General features: G+C 32.5%; 1 protein-coding gene across 1 annotated transcript in view; it reads right to left on the minus strand.

Annotated features, from left to right (window-relative positions):
* Window positions 1–22,472, minus strand: part of LOC105622101 (galectin-8-like) — a 205,507-nt gene that overhangs the window by 146,578 nt on the left and 36,457 nt on the right. Inside the window, exon 2 of the mRNA XM_012203533.1 lies at window positions 12,655–12,740. Within this exon, the coding sequence (XP_012058923.1) occupies window positions 12,655–12,740 (86 nt within the window). The remainder of the gene's footprint in view (window positions 1–12,654; window positions 12,741–22,472) is intronic.

Here is a 22,472-nt window from a genome sequence, read left to right on the forward strand (position 1 = left end):
TGGAAGATCAATGATGATCTGACATCCGGAATCATCAATAAGACATTGTCAATAGCAGTAACACATCAAAACATCGTCTCTGGATTGGAATGTACCAGAATTTCGCCATTCAACTCAAACATTTTTTAAAATTATGAGTTTTTGCCGAGCAGTGTCACAGATTGAGAGGATTCATTTAATTCTCATTATGTGTTCAATAAAAATAATGATAATCCACTAGTATTACTGCCATCATCACCTATTAAAACAGTAAAACATCAGCAGCTATTGAAACAGTACAATCTGAGATAACGGAAAACGAGCTGATAGCTTCAATATCATGTCATAAAGAAGATGATAGAAATATAACAACCATTAAAAACACTAATTTTTTTAGCACAATGCTTGAACTATTCATTCCTTCCTAAAGACTGCACCAAGACAACAAATACACAGAAAACGAAAATGCGGAAAATCTGTCGTTCCATAGATTCACTTGGAATGAAAAAGTTAGCAGCACAGCAAGTTGAAACACTACGCAAAAAAATGGACAAAATTGCTCCAAACAAGATCCTAAAAAAAATTGTCATCGCTACTGTTAATCTGCAATTGTCGACAAACACTGGACGTCGAAATATAGGCGCGCATTGCAAAAATAAAGCATTTATATTTCTTCAAAGAGATAAATAAATAATGCATTTTAATTTTTTTAGAGCAAAATAATGTGTTTTTATTTAAATTTTAGTCCGAACATGAGACGTCGACTTTACCCCAGGAGGAGGGGGGGGGGTGAAGGAGAATGCCGACTTTATCTTAAGAATTTTATCTTTGGAGGTTGTGTTATATTTTCTTTATACTTACAAAACGAAATGACATAGACCAAAAATATCTTGAACTATTTTGTAACCAAAAGTTCATTCTTTCGAGAGATATTATTTATTTAGCTAAAAGCCTTTATTTTCTTATTAAAAATCGTCAAAGGAAAAAAAGTGTTGACATAGCCCAAGTCTCATCTTGGTTTATTAAAGAAGCAGGAAAGAAAAGATATTTTTTAATTTTTTCTTTTCAATTCTTTAGTCTTTCTTATTTGTAGGTAAACTAAACACATCTGTATATTTTTAATTGTTAAATATAATTATGCGCAAACGTGAGCGTCAACATTCTGTACTCCGGTATACCATCGTTTAATATTCTTCTAAGGCATAACTTTCTCAAAAAGATAAAGAAACAGGAAAAAGGATAAGGCGACCTCCAAAGCCTCTTACTTATCTACATATATGCTTAATTGTGAAATTTTGTCTCTCTACGAATGTATATAATTATATAAAATTTCTTCTTAAAATATTGTTAATCTTAGTTTAATATTTGTTATTTTAAGTAGGGTAGATAGGTCGGTTCTAACTCAAGAGCCTGAAGGGAGAGAGGGTGAGAGACAAGGGGTACTCGCGGCACGAGAGGGTCGTAGGGAGGGGAGGGGATGATATCACAGGAGATGATGTCACTAGCGAAGAAGATGACATCACAGGGGATGTGCGAGGAATGACATCATAATGGGTGTCGCGGGGATGACATTGCGATGCGGGAGAGGAGGAGGATGTTCCGAATGCGGAAAATTACAAAGCTGTGAAGAAAAAAAATAAAAACGGAAGTCTCTGATCATCTATGCTTTTAATATAGTCAACAAAGCACCGTTTAGTAAACGACATACAGGCCACAAATAAAAATAAAGTATTAACACTAATAAAAAGAGTTGACAATCATCAGTTAGCCTAATTCTATTAAAAATAGAATCAAGTTGCAACCGTATTTCAAGAGAAGAAAGAGTTAATCATAAGAAAATAAGTGGGTAGTAAGATTGTGATTTCCCAAGCGTTAAAAATTGAAACTTTTACATGAATAACACCTCGGTTTTGTGAGAATTAAAATGAAAAGAACTAATAACTACGCTCATGATAGCATATTGTTAGTGACTTAATATTAATGAAGACATAGAGAAGTTTATTACAATAGTTCGTGTGAAACTTGTCAACGAACGCAAAACTTTATAAATAGTAGTTCACTTATGGCTTGGCCAAAGGTACTATGTGATTTTTACAGAGTTCACATAGATTTTTTTCACAAGTTTGGATACATATTTTTAATCTTATAAAAATAACTAAGGATAAACGGGCAATTGGTAATTGGTACAGTAATCGATGCACAATTCATTTTGAAAAAACTTTATCTTACATGAATAAAAAAAAATTGTACATGTTTCGATTAATCTTCTAGCCTTCTTCAGCAAAAGACGATACGATCTATAAAATTGTAGACGAAAACATACGATGTTACAAATATTAGCATTAAATCGATCATAATCATTGTGTCGTAACCCTAACTCCATTAGAAAGTCGTTCTCGCCAGTTACAAGGCTGAATAACTAAAAACTTTAAAATTCATAATTGTGTAGAGCTCTAGATAAGAAATTTAATCAATGTAAACAACTTACTTCATAATAATGTAAATCCGAACATAATTTGCATGTAAATTTGATTACAGAGAAGTTGTTAATATAATAGATAAATCGCTGAGTAAAAATAAATCAAAGAATGTAAAAAACAAAAGTTTTTAATCTTAGTAGTTCTGTAAGTCAAAATGGATAGAAGTCAAGCTAATGGAAAATAGTAAGATTGTGAAAAAAACTATTATACATAAAATTAATATATTATACTTAAAAGAAATATATTATTATATAATATATTATACTTAAAATTAATATATTATACTTAAAAGAAATTTTTTTAATTATTGGATTACCTATGAAGTTAGTCTTGGATAATGATCCACCTTTTGGGTTCACTGAATTTGTAAAATTTTACCAAGTGAATGGTATAACATTAATAAAATATTCATTATATCTACAAAAGAATGGTAAAGGCAGTACAAACGATCAAAAAACTTATCTTACTAGAGCCCTTTTTCATAATACGATAAACATTAGTAAAAACTTATTAGTCTTGCAACTAGTTAAGTTCTTATTCACCTATAGAACGACGCCGTCAAGCGTTACGAGTATATCGGCACAGGACATATTCAAAATATGCACAAGAATTAGATTTGATCTCCTCAGATTTTAAAAAGGAAGTATATAAGAATAAAGAGTAATGAAGGGTTCAAAAAATCACAATCATATTCAATAAATCATACTGTTTATGTTAAAAACATTCGGACCAAGTTATGGTAGCTAGGTAAAATAGTCAAAGTTTTAATTAATAAATAATAAGGCTCTGTAAGTATAAAACAATATAGACAAAAGAAAGATAAAGAGCCAACGTAGTAAAAGAACTTTAATTTAAATCATAAAATTCATATAATAATTATATTATATATTCATATAATAACAAAAGACAAAAACATATATTTGACTCTGTTCGAGTCATTCTCAAAGTTGCCATAAACTTATTCAAATCGCTATGAAACAAATATATATGATATTATAAAATTTTAAGTTTTTGTACTTATTTAGTGCAAATAAAGGAAGATATAAAATCCATTCATGCAAATGATATGCGTTTCAATTTGGATATCAGTAATAATATAATCAATCAATCAGTATTATATTCTGAAGCGAGTTCCATCAGTCGAATAAACGCTAATACTCCTATACTTCCTAGTATTGTAATCCCAAATTTACTATTAGTGAAGAAAAGAGCCAAGATCAAGAGGAAAACCTAATTCACAGTAGAAAAGAAATAAAGAGAGAGATTTCTACAACTACATTCAAGGTTTAAAACAACGCGGTTGGGAAGGATCATTAAACCGCCAAGTAGACTGAACTTGTAAGCCTCTATGCTTTAAGAAGAGAGGAAGTGTTGCGGACAAGCCTTGAGCTTGGTTGTTGTGAGGTGGTAAGCGTGGAAGTCGTCGGAGGGTTTTAGATTTTTGAATGAGTAAACTGTAACACATATTGCACTTGTATAAAAGAATCAAAAATTTTTTTATCGAATTAAGCATTTATGTTCAATTATAATAATATGCAACATCACATGTATCGATTTAATTTATTTTAGTTGACGTCTACGAAGAGATACTGAAGTCTTCGCTTTAGTTCCTCACGGAAAAGAGGATTTTTATTACTTTTTAAAATTGTAACGGAATAATTCGTTACTCATAATGTCTTTATTTTAACGAATTCCAAATCTCCACGAAAAAAAAAATGGGAATTCGCTGGACATAACAATTAAGTCTACTTCGTTATTGTAGCAAAAAGATCATACTAATTACATTTCAATGATTTTTAACACAGATAAAAAAAGGATTTAGTTAATATGTTATAACAATCGAATTTATAATGTCTAATGATACACAGTCACAGCTACGTGTTAATAACATAAATAGACGAATCAAGTGTACATGAAACTATGAATAATTTACCAATGCATTATAAATGTAATTTAAGCCCTCTATTCGTTTTAAATTTAAGCCATTTTTTATTTCTTTACGTATAACATTTCAGAAATCAGACGTTTATCGTAAGATCTTTCTACATCCATAATTTCGATATTATCCCAATCAAAATTCATGGTTATAGTCCTGTGATAATAGAGTGTACAGTTGTTTTTCTGCAAATGTAGTTACGATCTCCTGCAACTCTCGTTTTTAATTTTCTGCGCGTTTGTCATAAGATATATGTACATAAGATATATCACAATCCTTGCTCTCGATATCAACAACATTCATTTTATCGAACTGAGGCAAGGAGTTTTTATGTAACTTAATGAACCTATTTAATTTATTTGTGCTGTAAAAAGTGACTTTTAGTTGATTTTAGTTGAAAATTGTTAACATGTTTGAATTTGTTTAAAATCCCCTTGACATATGAAAGTCAATCATTTTATATTATTATTATTATTATTTATTATATTATTATTTTATATTATTAGTTGTAAATTCTGTATTCTGCGGTGTATTATTTTGTTATAAACATTTTTTTGTGAATTAAACTTTTTATTCTCTCTGTCATAATTACTTAAAAATGAATGTAACGAGTAATCATTGCTCAATAATACCTCAATGATAATTTTAAAACTTTTTTGGTAAAATTCCAGATGTGAAAAAACGTCTTATCTGTCAATTTATTCATTATAATACTTCTTTTTTTGGGAAATAGAATGCTAGAACAAAAAAATTTAAATATTTACTGGAGATAGTTTTTGGCACAAATCAAATTTTATGTTATCGTCATTAATAATATCATGGTGGTTAACAATATCTAAGAAATTTATCTTATCCCCCCCCCCCCTCCCTATCTCTATACGAACTGCAAACGCGGATGATATTCATTGAATCTATTCAAGATCTCGTTTATTGCATACGTTGGCACAATCATAATGAGATCGTCTACATATTTATAGTAGGAAGAGACAGAAAATTCCCAATGTTCCCAACACTCTCCTCTCCAACTTTTGCACAATTAAGTCAGCTATAACTGGGGACAATGGCGACAACTCCATCGATGTTCCGAATTTTTGTTTGTAAAAAATTCTATCAAATGTACGTGGAATCTAACACTAATCTTACAGCATTAAAAAATTTATTCTTAGGAATATCACAATTAATCGAATTGAGTTCCTTTTGTACGCTTCATTGGCTAATGAATGGTTTGAAATATTTGCGAACAACAAAGTATCCAATGATAGAACAATAATCATTGTCAACTCTTCGAAAGTTTGAAAGTTTTTCCACCAATTCGAAGCTGTTACTAATATAGCTCTGCGCTTTTGAAATTCCTTTTATAATAAAGTTGTGTAAAAAAGAAGCCAACGAATACATGGGGCTGTCAACATATGAAATAATAATTTTGAACGGGTGATTTGGTTTATGAACTTCAGGCATAGCATAAGCTCTAGATAATACACCATCACTGCATGAAATATGTCTGTAAGTCGTTAAATGTAGAGATATCGCTCTATGTGCAAGATATGATGTCGAATTTATTCGTCATTACTTATTTGTTCTTTATGTTTATGTTTGACATTTCGTCATATCCTTCATCTGTCAGCTGTTTTCGAGATATTCTCGATCTTGTTTGTTTGACATACAGCGCAGTGCGAGTTGAACCATAACTGACGATAGATTATAAAAAGATAAATATATGTAAAGCTGAAGTTACTATAAAACGTCTTATTATTTTAAATTATCCCATACATACCTGCATACCTAATAGGACCAAGTGCATATGGAAATTAAGAGAAAATAAGGAGTAAAGGAAGCGTGAAGTAATAAGTTAAAGTATCGTCAAAATCGAGTCAATGTTATTAGTCAGATCAAAATGAAGAACAATGTTCAGCATATCGAAAAATTAGCGGATGCAAACTATGAGGCATGAAAAATGCAAATGAAGAGTATAAATCCTTGTATATAATGATCTATGGGAATATACAAGTGAAGAGATTGGTCTGAGGAGAGTCTGCGAGATACGGATAGAGCTTAGTCAACCCCGAGATGAGAAGGAGATGCGCTCGCATTTTAAATGAATTAGGACATATAAGAAAGGCTATCTAAATAACATAGGCTGAATTAACGAGATTACACAATTCAAAAGGTTCAGTGAGAAATGCAGTTTTATACAGACATTTAAAGAAGAGTAATTTAAAGAAGAGTACTCTAAATCAATGTCACAGTATATAAATAATTTCCAAGAGAAAATTAATTTGCAGGAGGATGCAAGAAATCTTGGACGAGCTGCAATCAATTATGCTGTTGAGTAATCTGCTTGAAGATACCAAAATTTCTGTGTGCGATCGAATCAAGAGACCAGATTCCATTGGTTGACTTTATTAAAAAAAACTTAATAGAAGAATAGGAAAGATCACAGAGGTATGATATCAAGGACATCAGCACAACGTCGTTGTTATCTCGGAACGGACAGGTCATCATACACATATCAAATAAAGACGCGAATGAAGACAATCAAGACAAAAGGAAATTTAACGGAAATTGCTTTAATTGTGGTAAATATGGACATCCAGCCAATCATTGCTGATTATCAAAGAAAGAAGGAGATAAGGTAAACTGAAGCTGAAGAGGAGGAAGAGGACTCCTTAATTGCAATCTCAGTTTTAGTATATTCTATGGAAAAAATGATATTTAGATAGTGACGACTCATACGTGTAATAATTGAGAACGTTCGAAACTTTATCAGACGGACCGGTTAGTAATGTAAGTACAGTCGGGAAAGAAAATATAATATCTCAGGGAATAGGGACGGTACAAATCAGTATTAAGTTGAAAAATAAAATCGGTAAAATTAAATAATGTATTGTACATTCCCGACTTAAGAAGTTGTTATCGGTGTCTGCTATAATCATGAAACAATATGTTGTAAAATTTATGGAAAACAAAGCGTACATTACTAAACCAAATAAATTGTTAGTTTTAATTGCTATTAAAAAAAATTATATGTATGTAGTTAAACAAATAAGAAATCATATAGTTTTTAGCGTAAGTGTACAATATAATTCTTTGAATTATATTGTACACTTACGTTAAAAACTCATTGTAGCATGAATGATATTTAAATTATAATAATCTAAAAGAATTATTTGTCAAAGAAAGAATACACGGATTAGATTTGCCATTAAAAAGATTACTGTGTGAAATATGCGATCAAGCTAATATACATTACCATTTATAGAAGACATCGGGCAGAAAAGTATTCTAAAACTTGTGCATATGGATATTTGTGGTCTAATAAGCGAAAAATCACACGGAAGAGCATGCTATTTTTATCAATGATAAAACACGATATATTGAGGTTGTATTTCTGAAATCGTGTAATGATGACTGATAAAGAATTCTGATAAAGTTTAAGAAATATCAATTGTGTGTCGAAAAAGAAACTGGTTATAAAATAATCAAATGTGTAGTGATAATGCTAAAGAATACGTTAGCAAAGAATTTAATAATTATCTAGAGTTAAGTATCAATTATCAGTTATACACCATAACAAAATGAGATTGCAGAGCGCGTAAACAGAACAATTGTTGAAATGGTGCGTGCAATGTTAATTAAGGCAAATGTACTTAAAGATTTGTGGGCGGAAGCTATAAATACAGACGTTTTTTTATGTAATAGAAGCCTACCAAAAACTAATGATGGTAAAACCCCATACGAATTATGATTAAATAGAAAACCAAACATCAAATTTTTAAGAATTTTTTCCCAAGCTATTATCTTCCAAGCTAATACCTTCCTAACGAAAAGTTCAGATATCTCTAAATTTGATTCAAAGAGAGAAAGCAATTTTAGTTGGTTATTGTAATGAATCAAAGACGTATAGATTATGAATTTCCGGTAGCACAAAAATAATTAAAAGTCGAGACGTGCGTTTTATTGAAGAGTAAATGATAACAGAATAAAGTTCTATCCTTAGATATAAATTTAATACCAAGGACAAATGAAAACGAATTAGAAATATCAAAAAACGTAGGTAATCAATGACGCGGGCCGTATAGTGAAAAGAATGAGATGGAGTTGTAGAAAAAATATTAGGCAATAATACAGATAGAACAATACAGACACAGGCGAATTACAATCAGAGAATAGTAAATGAGCTCGAGATATTATAGATCTAACATAATTAGAACTAGTATCCCAAAGCATCTGAAAAAACAATATCATATAGCAAACATTGCAACAAATGATTTAGATAAAGATCCAAAAGTGATATAAGATGCACTCGAGAAATCAGCTAAAAAAAGATGATTAAAGACAATGCGAAATGAATATAACTCGTTATTAGAATGTAATGCATAGGACCTAGTGAATAAAACATCAAATGTAAAAGTCATTTCATCTAAATGGATTTTTCGCATAAAAAGGTTTCAAAACGGGGAGAATAGATAGATATAAAACTGGATTAGTTGCGCGTGTATATGAGTAAAAATTCGATATCGATTATGTTGAAGTTTATGGTCCGGCACGAACAAACGATTAGAACACTATTAGCAATTAATGTAGAGATGAATTATCACGTACATCAGATAGACGTAACTAGGCCTATATATAACTAGCGTATATATAGGGTGATCTGTTATACTGAGAACAAAAATATAGTCAATTTTAATTTAATTTTAATTTTAATTAAAATATTTAGTTCAATACTGCCAACTAAACATTTACTTACTTATAAATAAATATTCGTTCAGTAAAATGAATGATTGTTAAATCAAATTAATGTTTCTTGTATCAAATAAATATGTCTTTATATTTAATAAATATTTAGTTGGCCGTATTCAAATAAATATTTATTAAAATTGACTATATTTTTTCTCAGTGTAGAAACAGTATGTATGGAACAACCACTGATGTTCGAAAGGAATAAATAAAGTCATAATATATCGTAAAATATATCAACTATGTCGTCCTATTTATGGATTAAAACAATCCGGCCGAGCTTGGCAACATAAATTCAGTGAGAAATTAAAAGAAATTGGAGTAAATGCGTCCTAGATAGAATCTTGCATTTTTGATAACTATAATAATTGTTGTCTACGTGGATGATTTACTTTTAGCGTCAGCATCTATAGAAGTCTTGCGTAAAGTTAAAACAAAGTTAAGCAAACATTTTTTAATGAAAGATTTAGGACCTATTGTATAAGAAATATTTGACGTGAGACTCGAGAGGGATGAAGACACTGATTCAATAAAAATTTTACAAAGAAAATACATAAATGAATTCATCGATTTATATATAATATCATGTCACCTGTGTGAAACCTCTGGTTTCAGGTATAAAGCTAGCAGAAAATGAGAGTAAAAACTCTCAAAGAGAGAAAGGATATGGAACATAAACCATACAAAGAGTTAATCGGTAATCTCATCTATTTGACAAATACAATAAGGCCGGATATTACAGAGACTTTAAGCAGATTTCATTTAAATCCACAACAACGTTGAAAATGCGCTAAGCATGTTATTCATTACTTAAAATAAATTATCGATTATAAGATAATTTAATGGAAAACCGTTACATGTATTCACAGACGGAGATTGGAGAGTTGATCACGATTATAAATCTTGTTCAGGAAGTGCATGTTAGCTAGCGGACCAATAAATTGGTTTTCTAAAAAACAGACAACAGTTGCATTTTCGACAATAGAAGCTCAATATGTGACTCTCTCCGAAGATATAAAAGAAACAATATGAAAAAAATAATGAATAATAAAAAGAATATAATAAAAAGAATAATAAAAAGAATAATAAGAATAATAAAAAAAATGTACGACCGATATGTAAACAAACCAACAGGTACGTTATGCGACAATTGATTATAATTCCTCCCTTAAAGTAATGCAACGCTTGTCTGTGCACCCATACTGATCTGTGAGGTTAACTGCCCCATTTGAGTATAGTCAGTAACGATTCCAAAATGGGGTACTCTAAAATAAGATTTTCGCAAACTTGCGATAATATATCAAGTAGGAGAAATCGTTCAATCTGATACAATTCCATCGCTTCTTCTAATGGACGCATTCGACCCGTATGTCTTATGGCTTGAACTTCTTTCAAACTAACGCTGTTCCACAACCGCTTTCTCTCAGTATTAATGAAGTAAGGAAAACATGATTTACTATAGAAGCAAATACATTGAAATAAAATATCATTTCTCTAGAAATGTTCGAAATCAGGGATTGATTCAAATAAAATTTGTTCCTACAGATAAAAATGCCGTGGATATTTTGGCGAAATGCTTAATGAAGGATAAGCATTCAAATCGTGTTCAATTATTAATTTTTTAAAAATTATTTATTAAAAATTATGTATCTATAAAATGGAGGGTACATCAACATATAGATACATAAATTAACTATTGTTTAACAATTAACTATTGTTTAAAATATTGTGATGTGACAATTTTTTTCTGTCATTATAGCAAATTGTCGGGGGATCTTACGTCCTTTCGATTCAGAGAGCCAGTAGCGTGCGAGCGCACATGCGAGCGTGCGCTAACTATTCATTTAGTTAAATTGTTTGTTAAGAACTTATTTTATTAATTAGTATTACATTTAAATCTAATATCATCGACGCGACGAACTTAGTGGCTAAATTAATTATTTTAATCTTGTCACCTCATCCACTATTGAAAGAAGGAAAACTACTATGCAGAGAAGGATATGAATAAGCTGGAAATCACCTCAACCAAATATGCCAAATGGCTGAAAAGGATATCAGTTGGAGATAAAGACACCTCTATGCGGAGCTTGAAGCTTGCCAGAACCTTTTAAGCCAATTCGAATAATCCAAGGGGCATCATAGAAGTCCCGTATCAAATTATATTGCACATCCTAAAGCGCAAAGATTGCGGTCCGCGAGGATCTATACGATTCGCGGGGCAGCGTAAGTGAACCCGATTAAAAGGGGCCGAATGGTCTGTGTGAATTCACGGAAAACTCCCGGCACTTGTATTGTGGCTGAGCCAGCAAATTGTGAGAGGACGCACGATTTCCTCGCAAACAGAGGGCTATCGTAGAAAGGCTGGAGAAATCATATTAGCGATTACCGATTCACAGGAAACAGGATATCGGAGGATACGAGAAGTCGTTAAGTGAAATGAACGTTGCTATAATTGTGAAGCTGTCAATCACGAGGGTCCTAGCGTTGGTTGGATCGCGCATGAAAATTTGAGAAGTTCCGAATGGCCGATTTAATGCTGTGTGAATCAACAAAATTACGAACCACATATCATTCATCAGAACGCCTTTTCCTTTCGAGAGAAATACTAGCTGCCGATTAGCATTCGCTCCTTTACCACAGTCGAATCAATTTGTATTATTTCATTGTATTAACTAGTTCATTGCGATAACAGAATCATTGTAAAATCCGCATTAGAGATCCGTTCCAATTCGCGCAGACGTAATACATCCTGATGACATATTTTTTCAGTATACGAGTTCTTGTATACCGGCGACAGATTTTATTCCACATCTGGTTGTCATACAATACTCGTATAATCTTTCGTAGAGCTGAGATTTAGCGAGATCTAATGCGGTTGCCTAACCAGCATTAATATCAACTTTATTGTTTTCCGCTGATGCCAAGCCTGTAACACCAGGTCTCTCAAACTAATTTCTGAAAGTGAATCTGCGTCTCAAATATACTTGGTATCTACTTGTTAATTTCTGTGTTATTTTTACAGCCTATTTCTCTTGTCCTCCGATAACTTTCCTGTCTGTATATAACGACTTTCCTCTGTTGCCGTCGCAAATTGTGTTTTCGCGTGAATATTATAGAATAAGTAAAACTTAACGAAAAAGTGGTACGCTCTCATGCCTGGTGCTCAATTTGTATTTGTGTAAAAACTTTAATATTTTGCGAAAATTTTGTCAGGTTATTGAGTCATCCAGTAAGAGAATTTTTTTATTTGAGAAATATATTAAAGCACGCGACGAAGTTGTGCATTCATTATTTGCAAGTACTGTTACAATATGAATTGTCATAAATGAATTAATGATTAGTATTTTTTCATTTTTTTTGAGAAATTTCCTGACAAATTAGTTGTCTATATTTTAATGATATTTTATTGAATTTCTTCGGTTTATAAATTTCATGTAAAACACAAATCGCGAATTATAAATTGTCTGCATACTCTGATGCGAGATTAAAGTGCGAAATTAAAATGCAAAATTAAAATACCTCGATGCATTTTCAGGAATGTACCCAGTAAGAATGATGGCGGATGTTGCTTTTAATAGTTGCAGCAGAATTGGTTTATGGATGTTCTGAAATAAATAATACATACATTAATATTTGATCTGATAATTTTTCTATATATAAATATTTATCAATAAATATTTGCATGTGAATCATCAGTATCAAATTCAGTATCAAATCGATATCTTTGTAAAGATAAAAATGCTAACTACTTTAGTCATTATTATTTTTATTATATTATATTGGGAGAACAAATTAGTTCGGTCCGTTTTTTTGTGTTCAAAAATGCATTTATTTCAAAACAAAATGAATGAACAGATCAATTAAAGTATTGTCCATCGCTGTCTACTACTTTTTCCCATCTCTCAGGCAATTTTCGAATTCCATCTCGAAAAAATGAGTCGTCTTTGGAGATCCAATTTTGGAGCCAATTTTCGATTTCTGCGAAAGAAGTGAATCGGTGACTTGCTGTATCCTTCGGAACAACCAGTAATCAGAAGAAGCAATGTCCGGATGCGGTAAAACATCCCATTTGAGCGTTTCCAAATATTTTTTTACGACATGAGGCTTTAACAACATGAGGCTGAGCTTGTCATGAAGAAGAATAACTTTATCATGTCTTTGTTCGTATTCCGGTCGTTTTTCTCGAAATGCACGGCTCAAACGAATCAATTGTAGCCGAAACCGATCGCCCGTAATGGAATCGCCAGGTTTCAGCAGCTCGTAGTAAACAAGACCCTTTTGGTCCCACCAGATACAGAGCATGATCTCCGAACTATGAATGTTCGGCCGTGTTGATGTTGAGGTCGATGGCAACGATTGACCGGGCTTAATGTAGTATAGTATAGTTTTTTCTTCTTGGAGTTGTCGTAGAATATCCACTTCTCATCTCAATCACAATCCGATGCAAAAAAACCTTTCCTCTGTTATCTTTGAATCAGCAAGTGAAAAATCGCCTTTCAACGTCTCTCGATTTCAGTTCATAAGGCATCCAATTTCCTTGTTTTTGAATCATTCCCATAGCTCTCAATCGTACAGAAACGACTTGTTATCCTCAATGATTCTGCAAGCTCCTCTTGCGTTTGACTCTGATCTTCTTCGAGTAATGCTTCTAATTCTTTGTCTTCGAATTTTTTTGACTCCAGAGCGAGACTTGTCTTCAACGCTGAAATCTCCATCCTTGAAACGTCGAAACCATTCCCTACATGATTTATCAGTTGGAGCAGTGTCATCATAAACTTCGACAAGCATTCGATGGGCTTCAGCCGCACTTTTCTTTCAATTAAAGCAGAAAATCAAATTCTTTCGCAAATGCTGCTTGTTTCACACAAAATTCACACACATTTCAAACACAGTAAAAATCAAGATTTTTGTGTGAAATTCAAAGCGATATAAACTGAATATTATTAGCAGATATTTAACCTCTCTGAAACCGCCAAAATCAGCTGTCACTATGAACCATTCACAACAGCTGGAACAATCTTTAGGGAAACGGACTGAACTAATTTAAATTCCCAATATAGCGTTGAATACGGTGGATTTGAACCCGACTCAATTCGATTAATTCATGTTTGACTTGAAAGTATCATGATTCCGTCCAATCAGGAATCAAAGTAAAGCATACGTCATCGATCCGACTCTGGATCTTAGATTAGATTAAAACCTACTGCACTCGAAAACACTACTCTCGACAGTATCTGTCGTGTTTTTACTACCTCAAAATTTAATTATTAAGAGTGTGCACTTCTTTTTCATGCTATAATATACAAAAATTTGAATTTGAGCAGTAAAATGCTACTTAAGATCTATTCCTTATAATTTTGAACTAAAAGTTTGTCAAGTATCAATTTGGTACAAACATTCATTTTTACAGGAGATTAATTTTACTGAAAAGTTAAAAATCCAAAAATTATTAAGACAGGAAAATGATGGAGATCGAAAAAGTATATTCTTTCTTTATAAATTGATTGTATGTGACATATCAAAAGGAAGATGCAAAATTAAATTCGGAAATTTGAGGAAGCTCTGATTAGTGTTTTAATGGCAAGCAGCACACGTTGGTATAAACATCATCTGGTTTATGTGTGCTTGGTTTATATATACAAGGTGTGTTCAAAAAGTATCGAACTTTTAGTCGGACAAAAGTATATTTATTCGTATTCATTCATCTTCTCTTGATTCTTCGCATCTGATTCAGACTTTCTTAGTTAAACACAACATTTCCGTGGTTCGTCAAGTTCCCTACTCCCCTGACATGGTTCCGTGATTTTTGGCTATTCCCCAAATTAAAAATGCCACTAAAAGGGGCTCGATTTGAATCAAGAGAAGACATTATGCAGAATGCGATGCAACTGAACACCATCTAAAAGATGTGTTCCAGAAATATTTCCAATAATGGCTGACTGTTGGGAGAAGTGTGTGCATTACCAATGGAACTGCTTTGAAGGAGATTAGAATAAATGTATTGTGTATGAATAACAAGTAAATGTATGAATAAATGTATTTTTGCCAACTAAGTTCGATATTTTTTGAACACATCTTGTTCTTACTTACACTTCAGAAATCAAGATCCATATACGAGGAGAGTCTAAAATGTTTTCGGCTTGATACAGAAATGATGCCACAAACTGCTACAATTTTAAACAAGTTTCACAGTGCGACTGGATCCTGAGAAAATCCCGGTTGCATTATAAAGTGTATACTGGATGATGTCAGTGAGAAAATGTTCCCGGATTTACGATTTCACGAGGCCAAAAGAAAGGTCGACAAGGAGGCGCTCCAACTGAACGGTTCCGAGCGCGGATGTAGCAGATACACAATTGGATTTACGCGATAGTATAAACGCTTAGAGTTAATATTTTAATTTCTAAGTTATACCTATATTCCGTATATGAGCTCTAAGATCGTGCACGACAAAAAATTGATTAAATTTTAGCGGACAGCTCTTATACATTCACATACGCACATTTTTATGTATTATTTTACAATCATCGATATCTTGAAGGAGCGAGGACCCGCACGATTTCAAAAGGGATAGACCGCTCTGTTGGGGATACATTCGTTTCTGATTGCAAATCGAAATCTTACTTGCTTTGTCGGCGCTGGATTTGCCGCATACCGTCGTCTCACTGTCGCAATCGTCAGTTTCGCGGCTTTCTGTGATCTATGGATCAACAAAATGCAGGTGATTTCAGGAAACATGACGAGAACGAACGAGGAATCGGGAATCGATGGGAATCAACGAAAATTAGGATTCGAGTTTTGACCGTGTCACGGAAAACCTCTACTCTCTTCTCAGTCTTAGAAAAATCTCAGAGTCAAACGCGATACAAGACGGTCTTAGACGTTACCGCGTATCCGCGACCCGAATGACTCAAAGAATATTCCTCAGACGATATCACGACCTGATCTGAGATAATTATCTCGGGGCATTATCAGGAATCGAGTTAATTGACCTAGGACAATAGTCCCAAGGCGTTGTCAATTAAGAGATTACGAACATTTACGCGAATATGTCTACAATTAAGAGATTACGAACATTAAACAAATTGATTGTTATCCGGTGTTATCCGACTTTATACAAACTTGTAATGTGAAAATTGTACTTAGTTATTAGTGAACATTAAATCATTCCATATTCCTATAGTGACATATATAATTATCCATCGATAATTACATAACCAATTGAAATATATATAGTTAGTATTCAGTACAGAAAAGTGCGTTCTTGGTAGAAAGCCGCTATTATTTAAATGATGAGTTAGTTCATAGGTAGTATATCATTTAAAAAGAAAATTATATTTCTTTTGTTTTATTTCCTTGCGCCGATGAGACATATATCTATGCAATTAAGTTTGTTTTCATTGTTTTTCTTTCGTGCGTAGATAACGTGAACGGTCATAAGTTTTGAGTTAATGTTCCGCGATACGGTGAGTCATTTTAGTTTCCATAGATTGAGTTTCATAGTCAAATTAATTTGGACCGGTAAAGTGATGTTGATTCCTTCCATCACAAGTGTTCCTATAAGAAATGTAAATTTGCATGATCTCAAATTCTTGAAACAAAGAAACTGCGAAATGTGACGGTCGAATTAGAATGTTTGACCGTCAGTCTACATGATGCGTGAAATTCAGATTGTAACAGTTTGATATGAGTACAATGAATAAAGATAAGTCGTGTCAGTGAATGTTGACAAATGATGATGGATATTGCGACTATGTCGTCGATCATAGGATTCCACCGTCACATTCTGATTTCCGGTTGATAGTCTATGAGTTCTATCGTCATTTGGGATGTGGATTGGAGAATTATAGTCCAGGCAAGAAAAGAATTCCACCGTCGAGTCTTTGTTTCTGATTCTAAAATGAATTTCCTACGGTCAGTTTTGTTTTTCCCGTGCGTGAGAAATAGCTCCGGAATGGAGTGTGTTGAAGGTTGGATGTAATATTGCATAGGAGCTTGCAAGAAAATGCGACGGTCAAGTTTCCAGTTAGCGATGACATCCGTTTTCCACCGTTATATTTTGAATTCGATGGTCGAAAGAATACTCTATTTGTTAAATGTTTCCACTGTCGCAATATTTCTGTTTCTGACTATCGGGTTTGGACCATCGGATATCGTTCTCACGGGGATGTTGATGAATGGAACGATCAGATTCTGCGTAAGTAATAATCTCAAGTTTCCATCCTTTTAAATCATCAACGATTCGATTTTCATTCAACGATTCAATTCAATGAACATTTTCCACCATTTCCAACATTTTCCAACATTTCCATTGGATCTTGATTTTCGTCTGATCTTGATTGCTTGAAAATTGATGAATTAGTTTGATTATCGCATTTGCAATTGCGTCATTTTCAACGGTTTCCCACGAGAGACCATTGAGGAAGACAGCTCTTACACTAAGAAAAAAATTTTGTTGAAATAAGAAAATACGTTTTCTTGAAACGATGAATTTCTTCGATACAAGCAAATATCCATTTTACAATAATAAATTATGTCTCGTAAATAAATATTTTGTTATTTTGAGTAAATCATTTTGTATAGTTTGATTTTGTTACTATAAGTAATGATTTCATGACATGAATAATACAATTATTGAAATAAAATAAGTGGTTTATTTGTAATAAGAAGCCTGAGTTTCTTGAATTTGAAAATCGCGTTTAAATCAATATTTTATTAAATGAAAGAAATCATTTTGGAATAGAAATGCCGACATTCTTGAATAAATAAAAATACTTTCAAATAAATATATTATTGAACAGAAGAAATCGTTAGATTGTAAAAAGAGTAAAAATTTTAAATAAATATTTTGTTGCACGAAGAAAATAATTTATTTCCGATAAGGAATGTAACTTTCTTGAGTAAAGAAATACGTTAATCAAAATATTTTATTGAATAGAATAAATCATTTATTGCAAGAGGGAGTCTGATGTTCTTGAATGAATAAGAATGTATTTTTAAATGAATATTTTATTGCACGCCAGAAATCTGTAGTATATTCGCAGTAAGAGTTCCTAATGTTCTATATGCCGAAATTCTGATATAAAGTAAAGTATTAGACACTTAATAATTTCCAAATTTGTATGCTATGAAAGAAATATTTTGTTGAAAGAAAGAAATATCTGCAAAGGGCAAGGGAATATTTACTTATAATATATCAACATAGATATTTAATGTTACGTAGGCGCCACGATTCTTTTCTTTCGAAAGAATCGGCTCCACATCGCAACTATTGATGGTATTTATGAGATTCAAATGCAGTCTCCTGATAACGAAAGGGGGATCAAAACAACTTCCGTGAAAACTCATAAATGTCAACCATATCAATGTGAAAAACAATAACAACATTAATACAGGGCTGAAAGCGATAAGATTGCGAAATACTTCATAAATGTATCTAGATCGTAATAGTGACCACCCAAGCTGCTGGCCAAAACTGATCAACAACCTCATTTTAAGAAAAACAGATGCCACGTCGCGCCAAAATCATAAAATATATGACATAATTTCCCACGCTATTCAGACTCACGACTAATGGTTACCATGCACGCAATAATCCTAAAACTGACACGATAAACGATTGTTTACCTAGCTATATTTTTCCGCGAAATAACAAAATCATTCATTCATAGCAATCTATCAGCCGCATTAAAAAAAAATCGAAAATCATTCCTTTTCTTTTTGAAACTCCTAATGATATACTCTGAATCAATAACGACAGCACCTAAGAAAAATCATAAATCTTATGACATAGCAACATAACAATTGTTCTCTAGACAAAGAGAATCACACCTCTTTTTTGAAATATAAATAGAGGATCCGCGGAAGCGCAGGGACGAAAAGTCTCGTGAAGTGATACACATCATGCGCCGGATATTTTCGATTCTGGGCGTTGGCTTTGTGGTGTAATTATGGCCATCCTATGTGACTCATTCCATACAGCTTCTGCTCTAGTTATGGGCTCCGCAGTTGGTGCCATCCTCTTTATTTTGAGAGAGAGAGAGAGAGAGAAGCCCAATGTAAGTCAACAAATAATAACATAATAAACTTATAAAAATCTTCTCGGATCACTTCTAAAAAAAAAAATCCAATCGCGAAAATGCTATAATAATCCATTCAAATCCTCTGTCTCAAGTATTACTCCTCTTGTCTCCTTTTCTTTCAATCATGAATCTTGAGCATTCATCCGCTCCAAATATTCGTTGATTTCTTCTTTTTCTATTGCGAATCTTGAGCACTTATCCGCTTCAAGAATTCATCGATTTTTTCCCTTCCAAATTTAATAATGATTTTCAATTCACTTTTCCCACATTTCCTCCTAATCTCATTTGCAAAGAACATACATACATGCATCCATATAATTATACTTCTTTTTTTGTATTTCATTATAGATGCGTATTTATGTAATTCACATTATATACTTACATCACACTTATAGTTTAATAAAATCAATTCACTAATAGAAAAAGTTACAGTTTAGAAAAATCCGTTCACTAATAGATAGATAAGCTTAATTACAGTAATACTGATATCTCATGTTATTTATTTGTAACCTTTAATTTATTGTTTTTATTTTATAAATAAAGTTACTATTTTATTTTAAATGAATATCCTCGCTTAATAGCGCATTCATTTTAAAATATCTCATATCTCGTTTCTTTATTACCTGAGATCGCACATGATCCAGTCTCTCGTCAAAAGGATTATGTTCATTGATCCAAAAGTAGGACTGACATTCGCACTATCCATCGGAACAGATATTTTTTTGGGACGTTGACCCATATTCCAGAGTCATAAAAGATGCGTTGGATTCATGTGTTCGCCTCTATGCGTATACCTGCGAGACAAAGTCTAACCATTCTCTCCATTTTCCTTGATTAAATTTTCATTTTTTGATATAACAGTAATCAGCATGTATATTTTTGGTATTCTAATTGCTTTAATAACATAGAAATTTACATAAAGCACTAAAAAAGCGATTATATGCGCTTTATTAACGTTTTGTTAATAGCGCTATTTGGACGCTATTACAGCAAAACTTAATAACTAACATATTATAGTTCAGGATTCAGACATTAAAAAGAATAAAAAAATTAGAAATAAGGAATAAGAAAACAATTTCAACTTATCAGAAATCAAATACATTGAAATGCAAGGTTGCTTATAAGTTGAAATTGTTATTATGGCCAGTATTCAATCGATTTTTATATTTAAGATTGTTTCATTAAGTACAATATTAAAATGTCATGAACCAATCAAAGAACTGTATTAGCATTTTAAGATGCATTACACTGAGAAAAAATTTACTAAATTCTAATAAATATGTTTTTTAATATTGTAGTTCTAACAGAATACTTGTATTAAATATAAACACATATTTACTCGATATAAGCATTATTAGTTTAATTCAACTATCATTTTTTTATTAGTTTACATATTTATTTACCGTAAATTTTCTGCTAAGATTCAAAGAAATACTTACAAGAGAACACAACCAAATGAATTTTCCCGATCCATCTCTTCGATTTAAATGAGCTTTTAGTATTCTATGCAAAAATAGGAGATACGTAATTTTTATACGTCGTATTTTTATACATTTTTATGCTGAGTCGTATTAAGGAGATAAAATCCTTCCTTGAAAAGAATCGTTTTTTTCTTTTAGATTGAACATTGTCAAAACTATGAAAGAAAGAGAAAAACGTTTTAAATAAAAATTGAATGGTTGCAAGAGTCTTCTACTTCATAACTATAACAAAAACAAATTTATTTGTTTATTGCATATCCCCAGCCCCACCCCTAAATTTCAAAAATTTTTTAATTTTTATAATGATAAAAATTAAAGAGAATTTTACGCTGAAAATAAAGATCTGTGATAAAGTCATTCCACAAACGCATTTTTGGAATATGAATAAGAAACACCTCTGTATACGTGCTCCATGAGTATTCGTCGTTGGCTGCTCAAGATAGTGTTGAATGAATACAGTCCAGTACGCATCAATATCGCATTAGCTATAATAAGAGTTTTTTACTAATAATAATGTAATAATAATAATAATAATAATAATAATAATAATAATAATAATATTGGGAATACAAATTAGTTTGATCCGTTTCCCTAAAGATGGCTCCAGCTGTTGTGAATGGTTCATAGTGACAGCTGATTTTGGCGGTTTCAGAGAGGATAAACATTTGCTAATAATATTCAGTTTATATTGCTTTGAGTTTCATACAAAATCTTGATTTTGTGTTTGAAACGTCGAATTTTGCGTTAACCAAGCAGCATTTGCGGGAGATTTCGATTTTCTGTTTTAATTGGAAGAAAAGTGCGGCTGAAGCCCATCGAATGCTTGTCGAAGTTTACGGTGACACTGCTCCAACTGATAAATCATGTAGAGAATGGTTTCGACGTTTCAAAGATAGAGATTTCAGTGTTGAAGACAAGCCTCGCTCTGGACAGCCAAAAAAATTCGAAGACAAAGAATTAGAAGCATTACTCGAAGAAGATCAGAGTTAAACGCAAGAGGAGCTTGCAGAATCATTGGGGATAACTTAACAAGCCATTTCTGTACGATTGAGAGTCATGGGAATGAGTCAAAAACAAGAAAATTGGGTGCTTATGAACTGAAACTGAGAGACGTTGAAAGGCGATTTTTCACTTGCGAACAGCTGATTCAAAGACAACAGAGAAAAGGTTTTTTGCATCGGATTGTGAACTGGAGAAGAAGTGGATATTCTACGACAACCCCAAAAAGAAAAATACTACTAAGCTCGGTCAATCGTTGCCATCGACCTCAACATCAATACCACGGCCGAACATTCATGGTTCGAAAAGTTCTGATGGGACCAAAAGGATCTTGTTTACAATGAGCTGTTGAAACCTGGCGATTCCATTACGGGCGATCGGTTTCGGCTACAATTGATTCGTTTGAGCCGTGCATTGCGAGAAAAACGGTCGGAATACGAGCAAAGACATGATAAAGTTCTTCTTCATGACAATGCTCGGCCTCATGTCGCTAAAGTCGTAAAAAAATATTTGGAAACGCTCAAATGGGATGTTTTACCGCACCCGCCGTATTCTCTGGACATTGCTGCTTCTAATTATTGGTTGTTCCGAAGGATGCAGCAAGTCACCGGTTCACTTCTTTCGCAGAAATCGAAAATTGGCTCCAAAATTGGATCGCCTCCAAAGACGAGTTATTTTTTCTAGATGGAATTCGAAAATTGCTTGAGAGATGGGAAAAAGTAGTAGGCAGCGATGGACAATGCTTTAATTGATCTGTTCATTCATTTGTTTTGAA

The sequence above is a fragment of the Atta cephalotes genome, assembly GCF_000143395.1.
Source record: "Atta cephalotes unplaced genomic scaffold scaffold00040, whole genome shotgun sequence".
Classification (NCBI taxonomy): Eukaryota; Metazoa; Arthropoda; class Insecta; order Hymenoptera; family Formicidae; genus Atta; species Atta cephalotes.